Source organism: Schistocerca piceifrons, chromosome 2, assembly GCF_021461385.2.
Source record: "Schistocerca piceifrons isolate TAMUIC-IGC-003096 chromosome 2, iqSchPice1.1, whole genome shotgun sequence".
Lineage (NCBI taxonomy): Eukaryota > Metazoa > Arthropoda > Insecta > Orthoptera > Acrididae > Schistocerca > Schistocerca piceifrons.
In genome coordinates this window covers 607,225,930-607,241,843 of record NC_060139.1, presented here as the reverse complement: position 1 = coordinate 607,241,843, position 15,914 = coordinate 607,225,930, and the positions used below count along the sequence as shown (strand labels likewise).

At 37.2% G+C, this 15,914-nt stretch overlaps 1 protein-coding gene across 1 annotated transcript in view; it reads left to right on the top strand.

Annotated features, from left to right (window-relative positions):
- The window catches only part of LOC124778030 (glucose-induced degradation protein 4 homolog), an 89,818-nt gene extending 74,715 nt beyond the window's left edge, over positions 1–15,103 (top strand). The window contains exon 4 of the mRNA XM_047253611.1: positions 11,675–15,103. Within this exon, the coding sequence (XP_047109567.1) occupies positions 11,675–11,738 (64 nt within the window). The 3' untranslated portion in view covers positions 11,739–15,103. The remainder of the gene's footprint in view (positions 1–11,674) is intronic.
- The last annotated feature ends 811 nt before the right edge of the window (positions 15,104–15,914 follow it).

Genomic DNA, 15,914 nt, shown 5'->3' with positions numbered 1-15,914 from the left:
GTTAAATTTTATTTGAAAGCCTCCCCACTGCAAAACAATCACCACTTCACTCGGTAACACATTAGGTGAAGTTATTAGTTTTAATACATGTTCCTGGATAAGTTTGACTTCTCTCCAGAGTTCGTCTAGGCCCTTCTTGGCAACAGTAATTTCAGAAGAAGCCATAGGTGATGCATTCCCGGAGGTTATTCTCTGTGACTTTCTGATCTATAATTTCTTCTACCTGTTCTTCCAGACTACTTATATTTATGGTATCAGAGCTTGCTGTCTTCTCTTTGATGCTTCTTTCTTCACTGTCTACTCGTGTACTTACACCTGTAATTTGTGATTGAATGACGGGCATTAATTCGCTATGCTTATCAGTGCTCTCTTTCAAAGTATGCCATCCCTGCTTTATAGCATTAAACTGGGCATTACATACACCCTCCATTGATCCTAACTTTTCATTAATCTCTAATTCTACACTATTATATTTTTCCTCAATATTCAATTCTAACTTTTTTGTCAAATTCTGCAAATTATTAGTGTGGTTTTGGTTGAATTCAGCAAACATTTGATTTATCTAAATACTTAAAGAATTACTCAGTTCCTTCTTTAAATCTAACTTCAAATTTCCAACTTTACCATTTACAGTGTCTAATTAGTCTTCAAAGTATCCATGCCTTCGCATAGATTAGTAAATTCTCTACTCTGTGTGTCAACCTTGGCACTTAATAAACCTAGATTGGTTGCTTGACTATTCAAGGTTTCCATTTAGAACTTGACTTTGAGCATTAAACTAGAATGTACCAAACCTATTTCTTTCCCTAGCGTTTCATTTTGAGCATTTAATCTAGAATTTAAAGTTTCATTTGATTGTAAACTCTAGGCTCCTAGTTTAGAATTTGACTAAGCATTTACCGAGTCTAACTTAAGACTCTGGACGTTAATTAAATTTACTAACTCAGTCCATTCTGGCATTTCTCTACGGATTCTCACAGCCATAGCTGGTTCTCGAGTTTCTTCTACTTGTTTCACGTTTTCCATATTCTCATGCGCTTTGGATCTAGTAAACATTTAAAACTTCACTCTAAGTGTAACAACTACACGAGTATACTTCACTCGACAGTTTATCCAACTTTACACTCAAACAATAAAGTACTGTTTTATGCTCACCCGACGTAAAGTTTAGGCTGCTTCGGCGAGCGCATGTGGAATCGGCACCGGCGAGCAACAACTGGTGCCTGCAGCGTCGGATGTTGTTTTCCACGTCTGCGTCCTCAGGATGTGTGCGAGAGCTGTCTACTCCCCACCGGATCTTCTTCGTTGAATTGTTCTCAGCGTATCTCTTCTTAGTCTAACACGTTGAGATCTTCTCTGTTTTCTTTTAACATTATGACTTTCGTACGTCTTCCCTTTTGTTGCATTTCCTAATTTTCACCATTTGAATTTTCAGGCAGAATCCAGTTCCATGAACTTATTTTGTCTTGTTATTCTCGGTTACTATTTATTTATTTATTTATTTATTTATTTATTTACTCATGTCCAGAACATAACATACATATACATAGTTGATAGACGGCAATTTACAAACAATATAAGTACATGATTAAATTCCATATGACATCCAAAATTCCGCTGTTTGAACTTCTGTATCATTGGCGATAACCAGATCGTCCATCGGGCATGGTGCTGGGGGTTTCTACAGTTGAGCAGGTGTTGGTGACCTTGCTGTTCGCCACATTCGCATAGTTCATCTCCTGGAGAGAAACCCCATTTCTTCAAATTTACCTTGCATTGGGATACACCAGTTCTCAGCCTGTTGAAAACCTTCCATGTTTTATATGGGATGTGACGTCCTTTAGCAAGCTCTTCTTTAGGTTTGTTCCAGTACCTCTCTGGTGGTAAGTTACGCCAAAGCTTTATTCAACGATTTGCAGGTGACGTTAACTGGTTCTGTTAAACAGAGGGAAATCTTTCTTGATCTTCATCTTCGATGTTGGTATTCACATCCAAACAAGGGGTGTCTTGGACCTGTCCCCTGGTTCTGCTTCTCTCTTTCTGCTGCTGTTGTGCTATGGCAACACATAATATCTTCTTATCTCATTTTCGTCCAAAAATTCCTGTTTTCTTCTGTCCTTTCACACAGGTTGCCACGCTCTAACGCTTTTTTATATAGAACGTGTGGAATAAGTATACAAACTTTATGTATTCGGCACTTAATGATATGTATTTGAACATCAAACTTTTACAAATCTGAGTCTCCACAAAAATAAATACTATCAAGTAAGTCTCTTCACGTCTCCAAAGCGTAGAAACAAAGTAGATTTACATAAAAGGTAAGGTTGGCTTGATAACCTTGTCCTTTCTCACTATGAATCACATTACACGTCTTATCCTCTCCAAGTCCAAAATGAACATTAATTAACAATATTTCAGCTGTTCTTTTTTTTCCACTACAATTGTCAAAGTTATAATACAGCACAAAATATATATAAACACTCCTTGTTCTTTCACTACAGCTTCCATGGCGCAACTGGCAGACACTTATTGGTGCCGTTCGACCACCACGTCTATAGTAGTCTTACGTAGTAGTCTCACGATAAACTTCAAACACACACACACACACACACACACACACACACACACACACACACACACACAGCTGATGCTCAGTAAATAGGCTCTCTCTCACTTATATTTAAAATATCATGTGTTAGAGACAGTAGAAGGCAGAGTGGGTCCAGAATTTACGTAGAAATTCTCGAAGCACTGCAGTGCATGTGGGTTATGCCTTGTTGGACACCTTTATCCAGGAAAACAGTGTGCCTCAGGGTTCCATCCTGAGTTTCATCCTCTTTGCTTTTGCCATTAACCCTGTAATGGCTTGTCTCCCGCTGGGCATCTCTGGCTCCCTTTTTGTTGGCGATTTTGCCATCTATTGCAGTTCACCATGGACCTGTCTCACTGAGAGATGTCTTCAGCAGAGTCTTGATCATCTTTACTCCTGGAGCATTGACTATGGCTTTCGCTTTTCCATTGACAAAATCGTCTGCATGGATTTCTGGCAACACAATTGGTTTCTCCCACCATCTTTACATCTTGGGCCTGTATCCCTTCCTTTCATTGAAACTACGAAATTCCTGGGGCTCATGCTCAATAGGAAACACTCATGGTCCTCCCATGTGTCTTACCTGGCAGCGGTTCCTCAATGTCACTTCCTGGGGTGCCAATCGAACCACTCTCCTTCCATTTGTACCGGTCTCTTGTCCGTTCAAAACTAGACTGGGTGCTTTGTTTATGCATTTGTATGCCCATCCCTCTTACACAGTCTCAACACCTTTCACCATCATGGCATCCGTATGGCTACAGGCACCTTTCAGTGTCTGTACGCTGAAGCTGCTGGACTACCACTTTCCTACCGCCGTGACTTTCTCCTCAGCATGTATGCATGCCGTTTGTCTGCCATGTGTTGCCACCCATCATATGCTGCCTCCTTTGATGATTCCTTTGATCACCAGTGTGGTGTGCACCCCCCTTCTCTGTTACCACCTGGAGTCCGCTTTCGGCACTTGCTACGGCGACTTAACTTCACACTACCTACAAATTTCCCGGTGGGTGTCAACCCTTCACCACCTTCGTGAAGCGACCCATGTTAACCATGGCCTTCATTCGCTTCCCAAGGACACTACTCTAGCCTCGGTCTATCGCCTTCAGTTTCACGACCTTCGCGTGGAACGTAGTGTATACACTGATGGATCTCGGACTGACTATGGGGTCGGGTGTGCCTTCGTCATTGGCACCCGTGTCTTTCAATATCAGCTTCCGGTACAGTGCTCAGTATTTACAGCCAAGCTCTTCACCCTGTATCCGGCCACAGGGTACATCTGGCGAGACTCCCTCTTCAATTGTGTCCTGTGCTCACACTCGTTCAGCGATCTTCAAAGTCTATGTGTGCTGTACACCGCCCATCCCTTAGTGCTGTGGAACCAGGAAAAACAGTCACTTGCTCTCTTTTTGTGGAGGCAGTATGATGTTTCTGTAGGTTCCTGGTCATGTCAGTCTGCCAGGAAATGAGCCTACTGACACTGCTGCCAAAATTGCAGTCCTCGTACCTAAGCCCGTGAGTTCCTATATTCCCTCTGATGCTCTGTGTTGTCGTCTGTCAAGAGATGGTGTTCCTTTGGCATCGCCAATGGTCCCCTCCCTTCATGGGAATAAACTTCGGCTTATTAAGACTCTCTCAGCAGCTTGGAGGACCTCCTCTCAGCCCTCCTGCAGGAGGAGGTCATTTTAACTAGGCTGCTTATTGGGCACTGCCTCTTTAATAGTCATTTGATAAGTGATGCTACAGTTTTAACTGTCTGCCACTTCCTGATGGAATGCCCACTTTTTTAACCATTTACGTTCCCGCTTGGGTTTGCCGTAGGAGTTATCGGCCGTTTTAGCAAATGGCACCCAGGTTATCGACCACATTTTACTTTGTATCTGCCAAAGCAATATGGCAAAGGCCATTTAATTTTTAGTCTTGGATCTCTTTTTCTGTATGGTGTCTTTTTTAGTCCTTTTTCCACATGCTTCTTTTTAGCTGCCTTCTATTATGTCAATTGGGACTGATGTATAGTCGTTTTTAACTCCTCTCTGTCTCTGTGTTCTATAGTTATGACTTGGCCACATATGACTCTAGTTGTTTCTTGCGCCCTAAAGGAAAACAAAACCAAAACCAATCCATAGAATTACCATCAAATAAAACTGAGTATGCCTTTATAGATCTCCTGATGGAGACAGAAAAAAACTTTCTTCAACACATGGAAAAAACATTAATTCAAACTGTAAAAAATAAACAAACGCTCCTCGTATGCGGTGATTTCGATATAGACTTAGCAAAACCCATAAAATAAGAACAGAACAATTGAATCTCCTAGTTTCTTATAACTTGAAAATCATAACACATTCCCCAACATGAGAAACTTGCTCCACAAAATCCACAATAGACAAAATAATAATTAACCTAATCAACAACATTATAAGGCAGAAATAATAAAGACTGGACTTGGAGACCACTATGGACAAACCATAAGCTTTGATATTGAATGTGATAAGACCAACAAACTGACAAGTACATATGAGACTACATATTACAATGATTGGAATATTGAAATATTTAGAAATCATTTTAATAAAAGAATCCTGGGAGCAAATTTATGGTGCTGGGAATATATCAGGCAAATTTAATATCTTTATGAATACAGTTAAATATCATTTTGTTGTAGCATTTCCACTTAAAATTAGGAGGTCAAATCTCACTAACACAAACAAATGGAGCACTACAGGTATCAGAAAATCATGCACAGAGGAACGATTCCTCTACAGAGTTACAGAAATGTGTCACAGAACACCGGAATTTGATAATTCTCAGGAAAGTAATAAACAATGCCAAAATGATGGAAAATGATAGATACATACGAAATGCATACAATAAAATGAAAACTGTTTGGAATATTGTAAAGAAAGACACAGGAAGTAACAAACAAAAACTAATATTATGCAGTTGAATGAAAATTCGCACACTATCTGCAAACCAAATGTAAGCACATGTAAATATAGCAAAAAAACTTGCCGAGGAAAAGGTCACCCATAAACATCCCTCACAAGTAACATCAAAAATTGAACAGGTAGAAAACAATGTTTCTCATACCAACTAGTACACAAGAGGTACAGCAAGAAATCAAGCTTTTAAAGTCAAAACATTCATCATGAATAGATAATTTACCAGATTTTGTTGTTAAAAAAAATTGTAGACTTAATTTCTGAACTATTGACGTATCTTGTAAACCTGTTCTTCTCATCAGGCAGCTTTCCAACATGTTTAAAAAATTGCTTAAGTTAAACCACTACATAAAAATGGAAGCCAGGAAGAGGTGTCAAATTATAGATCAGTTTCTCTACTGTCTGTTTTCTAAAATTCTGGAGAAACTCTTTTATAAGACTATCAAATGTCATAAATAAATATAATACACTAAAGACATCTCAACATGATTTTAGGAGAAATCCCTCTACAGAAACAGCAACCTTTTCTTTTCTGTATGAGCCCCCCATGAACCATGGAACGTGGGGAGGCTTGCGTGCCTCAGCGATACAGATAGCCGTACCATAGGTGCAACCACAACGGAGGGGTATCTGTTGAGAGGCCAGACAAACGTGTGGTTCCTGAAGAGGGGCAGCAGCCTTTTCAGTAGTTGCAAGGGCAACAGTCTGGATGATTGACTGATCTGGCCTTGTAACAATAACCAAAACGGCCTTGCTGTGCTGGTACTGCGAACGGCTGAAAGCAAGGGGAAACTACAGCCGTAATTTTTCCCGAGGGCTTGCAGCTTTACTGTATGATTACATGATGATGGCGTCCTCTTGGGTAAAATATTCCGGAGGTAAAATAGTCCCCCATTCGGATCTCCGGGCGGGGACTACTCAAGAGGATGTCGTTATCAGGAGAAACAAAACTGGCGTTCTACGGATCGGAGCGTGGAATGTCAGATCCCTTAATCGGGCAGGTAGGTTAGAAAATTTAAAAAGGGAAATGGATAGGTTGAAGTTAGATATAGTGGGAATTAGTGAAGTTCAGTGGCAGGAGGAACAAGACTTCTGGTCAGGTGACTACAGGGTTATAAACACAAAATCAAATAGGGGTAATGCAGGAGTAGGTTTAATAATGAATAGGAAAATAGGAATGCGGGTAAGCTACTACAAACAGCATAGTGAACACATTATTGTGGCCAAGATAGATACGAAGCCTACACCTACTACAGTAGTACAAGTTTATATGCCAACTAGCTCTGCAGATGACGAAGAAATTGAAGAAATGTATGATGAAATAAAAGAAATTATTCAGATTGTGAAGGGAGACGAAAACTTAATAGTCATGGGTGACTGGAATTCGAGTGTAGGAAAAGGGAGAGAAGGAAACATAGTAGGTGAATATGGATTGGGGCTAAGAAATGAAAGAGGAAGCCGCCTGGTAGAATTTTGCACAGAGCACAACATAATCATAACTAACACTTGGTTTAAGAATCATGAAAGAAGGTTGTATACATGGAAGAACCCTGGAGATACTAAAAGGTATCAGATAGATTATATAATGGTAAGACAGAGATTTAGGAACCAGGTTTTAAATTGTAAGACATATCCAGGGGCAGATGTGGACTCTGACCACAATCTATTGGTTATGACCTGTAGATTAAAACTGAAGAAACTGCAAAAAGGTGGGAATTTAAGGAGATGGGACCTGGATAAACTAAAAGAACCAGAGGTGGTACAGAGATTCAGGGAGAGCATAAGGGAGCAATTGACAGGAATGGGGGAAATAAATACAGTAGAAGAAGAATGGGTAGCTTTGAGGGATGAAGTAGTGAAGGCAGCAGAGGATCAAGTAGGTAAAAAGACGAGGGCTAGTAGAAATCCTTGGGTAACAGAAGAAATATTGAATTTAATTGATGAAAGGAGAAAATATAAAAATGCAGTAAATGTAACAGGCAAAAAGGAATACAAACGTCTCAAAAATGAGATCGACAGGAAGTGCAAAATGGCTAAGCAGGGATGGCTAGAGGACAAATGTAAGGATGTAGAGGCCTATCTCACTAGGGGTAAGATAGATACCGCCTACAGGAAAATTAAAGAGACCTTTGGAGATAAGAGAACGACTTGTATGAATATCAAGAGCTCAGATGGAAACCCAGTTCTAAGAAAAGAAGGGAAAGCAGAAAGGTGGAAGGAGTATATAGAGGGTCTATACAAGGGCGATGTACTTGAGGACAATATTATGGAAATGGAGGAGGATGTAGATGAAGATGAAATGGGAGATACGATACTGCGTGAAGAGTTTGACAGAGCACTGAAAGACCTGAGTCGAAACAAGGCCCCCGGAGTAGACAATATTCCATTGGAACTACTGACGGCCGTGGGAGAGCCAGTCCTGACAAAACTCTACCATCTGGTGAGCGAGATGTATGAAACAGGCGAAATACCCTCAGACTTCAAGAAGAATATAATAATTCCAATCCCAAAGAAAGCAGGTGTTGACAGATGTGAAAATTACCGAACTATCAGCTTAATAAGTCACAGCTGCAAAATACTAACACGAATTCTTTACAGACGAATGGAAAAACTAGTAGAAGCCAACCTCGGGGAAGATCAGTTTGGATTCCGTAGAAACACTGGAACACGTGAGGCAATACTGACCTTACGACTTATCCTAGAAGAAAGATTAAGGAAAGGCAAACCTACGTTTCTAGCATTTGTAGACTTAGAGAAAGCTTTTGACAATGTTGACTGGAATACTCTCTTTCAAATTCTGAAGGTGGCTGGGGTAAAATACAGGGAGCGAAAGGCTATTTACAATTTGTACAGAAAGCAGATGGCAGTTATAAGAGTCGAGGGACATGAAAGGGAAGCAGTGGTTGGGAAGGGAGTAAGACAGGGTTGTAGCCTCTCCCCGATGTTGTTCAATCTGTATATTGAGCAAGCAGTAAAGGAAACAAAAGAAAAATTCGGGGTAGGTATTAAAATTCATGGAGAAGAAATAAAAACTTTGAGGTTCGCCGATGACATTGTAATTCTGTCAGAGACAGCAAAGGACTTGGAAGAGCAGTTGAATGGAATGGACAGTGTCTTGAAAGGAGGATATAAGATGAACATCAACAAAAGCAAAACAAGGATAATGGAATGTAGTCAAATTAAATCGGGTGATGCTGAGGGAATTAGATTAGGAAATGAGGCGCTTAAAGTAGTAAAGGAGTTTTGCTATTTGGGGAGCAAAATAACTGATGATGGTCGAAGTAGAGAGGATGTAAAATGTAGGCTGGTAATGGCAAGGAAAGCGTTTCTGAAGAAGAGAAATTTGTTAACATCCAGTATTGATTTAAGTGTCAGGAAGTCATTTCTGAAAGTATTCGTATGGAGTGTAGCCATGTATGGAAGTGAAACATGGACGATAAATAGTTTGGACAAGAAGAGAATAGAAGCTTTCGAAATGTGGTGCTACAGAAGAATGCTGAAGATTAGATGGGTAGATCACATAACTAATGAGGAAGTATTGAATAGGATTGGGGAGAAGAGAAGTTTGTGGCACAACTTGACCAGAAGAAGGGATCGGTTGGTAGGACATGTTCTGAGGCATCAAGGGATCACCAATTTAGTATTGGAGGGCAGCGTGGAGGGTAAAAATCGTAGAGGGAGGCCAAGAGAGGAATACACTAAGCAGATTCAGAAGGATGTAGGTTGCAGTAGGTACTGGGAGATGAAAAAGCTTGCACAGGGTAGAGTAGCATGGAGAGCTGCATCAAACCAGTCTCAGGACTGAAGGCCACAACAACAACAACAATGAGCTCTACAGGCCCTAGATATGCAGGAACATACCTCAAGTATATTCCTAGTCTTGTAAAAAGCATTTGATACCATCAATCATGATACATTATAGGTAAGATTCAGAACTTTGGGTATTATGGCAACACTGCATAACTGGATTAAATCATACCTCCACGAAAGAAAACAGCTCAGAGAGATAACACATGAAATAAATGGGACTGTCAAAACTCATCAGTCAGATTTATTAGTGGTGAGACATGGTGTTCCCCAAGGTTCCATATTGGATCCAATTCTGTTCTTACTACATATAAACGATTCACATATAAACAGTAAAAACAGTAAGCTGTATCTATCTGCAGATGACACAAGCATCTTAATTACAGGAAGTAGCAAAGAAAACTTTGAAACTGACATTAAGACCGTCACAGAGAAGATAGTAAAGTACTCTGTTGCAAACAGTTTGATTATAAATCTGGAAAAATTTGTCGCAATGTATATATATTCACCACCCATAATAGGACACCAGGTAATCCTCCTGTAGATATAAGTGGACAAAAAATTAAAAAAACAGGGAATACGAAGTTTCTTGGTATACGGATTCAACAAAACATGAAATTGGATACACACATGGATTATGTGAACAAGAAACTGAGCAAAACATGTTTTGTAATGAGAGTAATAAGAAACTGTATATCACATGATAATCTCAGGACCATATATTTTGCTTATGTTCATTCAATATTGAAATATGGTGTAGTGTTTGGGGAAATTGTGGAGCTAGTCAGAAATCGTTTTAAAAAAAGTTTGTTAGATTAGTGGAAAGATTAGATCAAAGATCGTGCAAGACACTATTTAGGAAGAGTAAAGCACTACCGTTTCCGTGTAGTTATATACTTGAAAATTTAATTATTAGAAAAGAAAAACTAAACACTGGCAGCCCAAGCATAACCTGTAATGAATCTGCACTTAGCTACCACACAAGACAAATAAATGTTGTTAGAATGATGTCTGAAAAAAGATCAAAGATTGTGTATTTTTTTTAATGAATGGTCCAATATCTTTTGTATACTGCAGAGTCCTACTAGATTCACAGGACCAATAAAGAAATAAATCTCTGGATTTTGTAGTAATGTTCTCTTCTTAAATAATTCAAGCAGGTCCTTGCCACCTTCTCTGTGGATTCCGTGCTAACTTACGCCAGTGTGTTGCTTCATAACTACTCATGTCCTCATTCAGTGTGTGAAATTGGGAGAGTTACCTAATTAATTTATTGGAAACACATAAGCATTAAAAACTGATTGCACAAGATGTTTTTAGTCATTCAGAGAAGTCTGATAACAATATTGGAATGTCACTTACAGTATGTGTACATGATATGCACCACATTAAGAGACAGACAACATTTACACATTTTCTAACAGTCACTTGCTGTATATTGTATTAGTGTGACCTTAAAAGGAAAAAACTTTCATTTGGTTCGTGTTCTATGTCCCTGTTTTTCATGAAGTCTGTATCTGGATTTTATTCTGGTAGTTGCTTTGTTAGTCTTTTAAAATGCTAGTTTCGTACATTTATCGCTTTTTAAAATGGTATTTCTAATGTTTGGAAATACAGGAAATGTCTTAGTATGAGTGGACCCTATGGGGGGGGGGGGGGGGGGGGGAATTTTACAAATAACGTTACTGGTTCCATTGGAATTTGATAGAGTAATTGGGGCTGCAGATGAAAGTTGTTTAATAAATTGACAAGTGCCACTCAGCTGCACTTTGTTAGTGACAGCTAATTTATAGTGTAACTGATTTTTAGATATTAAAATTATGTCTTCAGGCACCATTTGCTGTGACTGTGCACATCTACATCTACTATTTGTTAGTGCATTAGTAAAATCATAAATGAATGCTGGGCACCCAGGGAAATTTTCACAGTGACTGTAGTCCATACTGTGTAATATGGCAACTTAGCTGGTACAACCCTCTTATTGTGAAGTTGTTTCATATTTCTGTTGATATACTTTTAAACTCGTGCTACTTTCTGGTTAAATTACACCTTTTTTCACCTGTTTACAAATTTCCTGATGCAGTGGAAAATTGCTGTGATGGTGAATGTCAAGGCCAAATCAAAACAAGGGTTGTTGAAAGATGGAACCGAAATATTTCAAAATTCGTCACATTGTAAATTGTTGCCAGTCAAGTACAACTAATTAAAATGTTCTACAAATGTGTAGGATAGATAGTAATTATTTTAACATCCATTTTAAATTAGTCATTCATATGGTGAGGTATAAAATAGTTTTCAGTCAATTTTTTATCTAACGCAATTTTTTTTACCGTTTCAGGTATCAGTCCTTAACATTAACACATGTTCCAGAGCATAGCATACAAATTTATGAATTCAGGTGAAATTAAACAGTTTTTATCAGGAAGTTACTATGAGACTTTCCAAAGCAGAACTGAAATGGTGCATAAATAAAAATTCTGGTCAGCATAAAATTCTGTATAAAAAAAGTATTGGACTGAGTGTGTAAATAAGATGCATATGAGCAAACTCTGTAGCTTCAGTTTAAAATCTTAACAGTCTGATAGATTGTTGGCTCTATTTTGTGCAGTTATTAGTATAAATTTTAATTTTAAAATTTTTTGAAAATTGTAGTGAAAGTAATCTTCCTGATGGCTGTAGTGGGTGTTTTTACTAAAGTGATGCACTGTCCTCTTAATGAAATCATGTTTATAGCTGTACTGTACTAGTATTTTTTAAAGTTTTAACATCAGTTTTGGAATTTTTTATTTTCATGTCAGTTAAAAAAAGTATTGCAAGAACAGTACCATTAGTAACTTCAATTTTAATATAACTTTTGAATTGTGTGAATGATGTATCACATTTTAGCGTGTCTAAATGTAACAGATGTTGTTTGTTTTCATTTATATTATAATGAAAAGTATGTGACTATGTGTGTAGGAAAAAGAATGAGTAAGTTAATAAACTTATGGCTGTTTAGTTTGTGATGTTGAGCATCTTGTAACTTTTGTGCTGATAAAACAAATTCATTGCAATTTCCTGTCTGATACCGTAATTGGCTTTTGTTATAAATAGAGTTGTTTTAACTCATTATCTTCAGAGTTCAAACTCCACAGGCTATATTTAGACAGGGAAAATTTCAGCATAATTTACTTGTTTCTGCAGTGAATATTACGTGTGAACTGCATTCGGTATATATTTTCTGACTGTTGACAAAATTCTTTAATGTGATCAGTGTGTCTGAAACAAAAATACAAATTCTATTTACATGCAACTTAATGTATAATAACTTTAAGGCCTTGTTTTTCTCTGCCAGGAAGATTGTGGAATGCATAACATCTGCATGTTTGTATGTTAGTTGTATAAGAAGTTTCTATATTTCTTGTTCTAGAAATTTGTTACCTAAGTAATTCTGTATGGTAAATATTCTATATGTAAAGTGTTTGGTTAAAATTTATTTTCCTTTGTGTACATTAGAAGATTGTTAATTTCTGAAAGTTACTGTTAGTAACAATTACTTTCTCAGTGCAAGTTAAAAATTGTTACAGCAGAACAAGAATTAACAAAAATGATATTTACATTAAATATATAATTTTATTTGTAGAATGGTTTTTGTTTTATTTTGTAACACAGTTGAGTACTTCAGTTTCAGGATAAAATCATTACACATTTATTCCATTATCAGTTTTCTTTCTTGATGCAGCTAATAAATCCCCAAATACATGAGAGTTTTAAATAGCAGTGAAAAAAATTACTTAGTGTTACAAAAGTAAATTAATTATCATTAAACACTTCCACCAATGTATATTTCTCTTGGAGGCTTGTAAGTAAACAGTGTTGATACAAAAGAGCAGCCAAAAGGATAAAGATAGGCCATAAGAAACCTACACATTCTATCTTACTCAAAGAAGAATAGTGTGGCATGCAAAAGGCTGTTTATGTTCAAAAGGCTGTACCTTGCTCAGAAATCTTAATACAATACTGCAAGTAGTATGAAAGTGTAAGAGAATGATAAATAAGTTGAAAAATACAAGAAATCAGAGGTAAGAAGAGAACAATGAAGAAGTGATGATCAGAAGAATTAAGAAAAGTGGTGAAGAAAGGAGGGGTGCCAAAAATGGTTAGGGACTAGCTCTGTGCTTGCATTTGTGTGCTTGCATATCTGGAATTATTGCCATATTCCAATCTAGGTGGCTTCCATATGTGGAACAACTTGTTCAGTCATTTTTGTGCAGCTTATAGCCTCAATTCGGGAAGTTCAGCAATAAACCCACAATTTAAAATAATTCTCCTATAATGATTGTCATGTCACTTGGAGCAAGACTATAAACTGCAATTAATGCAGATTTTGTGATGACTTGTGCTACTAAGTACATGCCTCAGATTTGTTGCTTCTCCATTCTATAAAATAATTATTTTTTGTTTAGGGGTTGGGGTGCACATTGCTATAGTGTAGTGAAATTTAGATTTTTATCACTCTTGTACTTCATTTAAAATCGCATAACCTTTTTTGTAAATTGTTATACACTCATAGTCTTTGTACAGAAAAGCACTAAATCTGCTATGATACTTTCAGTATAATTTTGTAATATTTCATATGAGTGGAGTAGATTCCTTTTTATTAAAATTAAACTTCAAGATTCGTGCTATGGTGGTGTGTTTGGTTTAAGAATTGTAAAAATTAAGTGATGTAAAAAAATTTGTTATTGAAAAATGTGGAAAATGTTTACAAAAGGATAGAACAGTGTTGCAGAAGTTAATGCATTGGATGAAATGTGGCAAACGTGTGAAATGTTGAAAATAATTTAAAATAATAATACTGTGAATTTGGTAATCAACTAAATTAGCACACATCATGTCTCTCGTCATAAAAACCAAACGTCAATTAACATACCAAATGGAAAATTACTGTAACAATTATTAAGCAAATTCCTTTTACCATTAACTATTTTTTATACTTTTGACCCTTTAAGTTAATTTGCTTGGTAATTGGCACATTTTAGAAACTCCTTTCCGGTTGTATTGCACACTGGTAAGACTTAATCATGCTATCAAGTGGCAAGGGCCATAAGTAATTGAGAACGTGCATCACTGAAACATTTGTACACATTAAGACTATAAGGAAAGGTACAAAATATTAAGTTTTCAATATTTAGTATTTTGTAGATAAATGCCAGACTTCAAATTTTTGATTGAGATGCAATAACTCTCAGAGCTGTTTCACTTGTAGATATTCTTTTGATATGCTACTTGTAAGTAAGCACAATCTTTCAGTGTAGTCTTTAAAATTGTCTAGTTCTGCTGGTTATAATTGTTGCATAAATAGTGAAACAATTTATGTAATTTGTGATATGTGAACCGACTGAAATTCTGTATTTATTTTGCTAAGTTTGCATGTAGGTGGAAAAGAGATGCAATAATACTCAATGTCGTTACTTATATATATGTATAGCTGTGTATAATGCATCATTATACTAGTAATGACTGGATATTTCCAGTTTGGTTTGTGAAATATGTTGTGAGCTGAGGCACATGGTTTTGTGTTGGAAATACCTCCTGCACGAATTTTTGGGAGCCGCACTTTCAGCATTGCTCTCCTTGGGTCAAAGCACTGACTTTTTTGTAATATAGTTAATAAACAATTATTTAATTTTACATTCATTTGTAAAGAATTTATAAAACTTTATTTTTTCAGAAAAAGATTTTGTTGCAAATAAAGTGCAGTACTGAAGATTTGCAGTTACTTGTACATGTATATTTTTGTTTCTTAATTTTAAGTTTCCTAAGGTAAATATTCAAAAATTTACATGAAATTATTCTTACCTGTAGGCTTTGCTGACATTTTATTAAATTAGTTCCTTCCTTGAGAAGGGGAAAAGGATAGGTTAGGGAATGTTGAAAAGGGCAGTCACTCGGAGCCCAGGAAGAAAATGACTCACCTCTTAGAATGAGGGGAGACAAGATGTGATTACTTCTTATCCTGGGGTTTGAGTGACCTGCTCTTCGTTTTTAATCTTTCCCAACCTGTCTGTCACCCCTCACCCATTCGCAGGAAAGGTAGTAATAGTTCTTCAAGCTAGGATAGTGCCCTGTATGTACTGTGTGTATCAACAGTACTAAATACTTCACCTTCTCAGCGTAAGTACTGCCCAGCAATTCTGTCTTGTAATTACAGAGTTGCCGCAAGTGAGTTTTTGGTTTGATGAAGTATGACATCTTGTTTCCTAAAGAGCTGCCACGTATCACAGAACTTGCAAGTGCATGTTTACTTCATAGTACCCAGTTGCTGAGCACGCTGGGATATGAAACAAAAGACACGAGTGCCTCGTGCACCACAGAGGCCTCTTGGATCCCAGTCTCCATGATATCTGTAGATAACTGCAATATATCCTCACATACCACTACCTTCCTGTTCTTAACTTCCATTAACAATCTCTTTCTTGGTAATTTTTTCTGCAATTATGCTTGCAAACAGTGAAAAATGTAACAAGGATGAAATGTTTGTTGAGTATATTGGCTACACTTTAACAAAAACAATAATGAAATGCTCGAATTAGCTC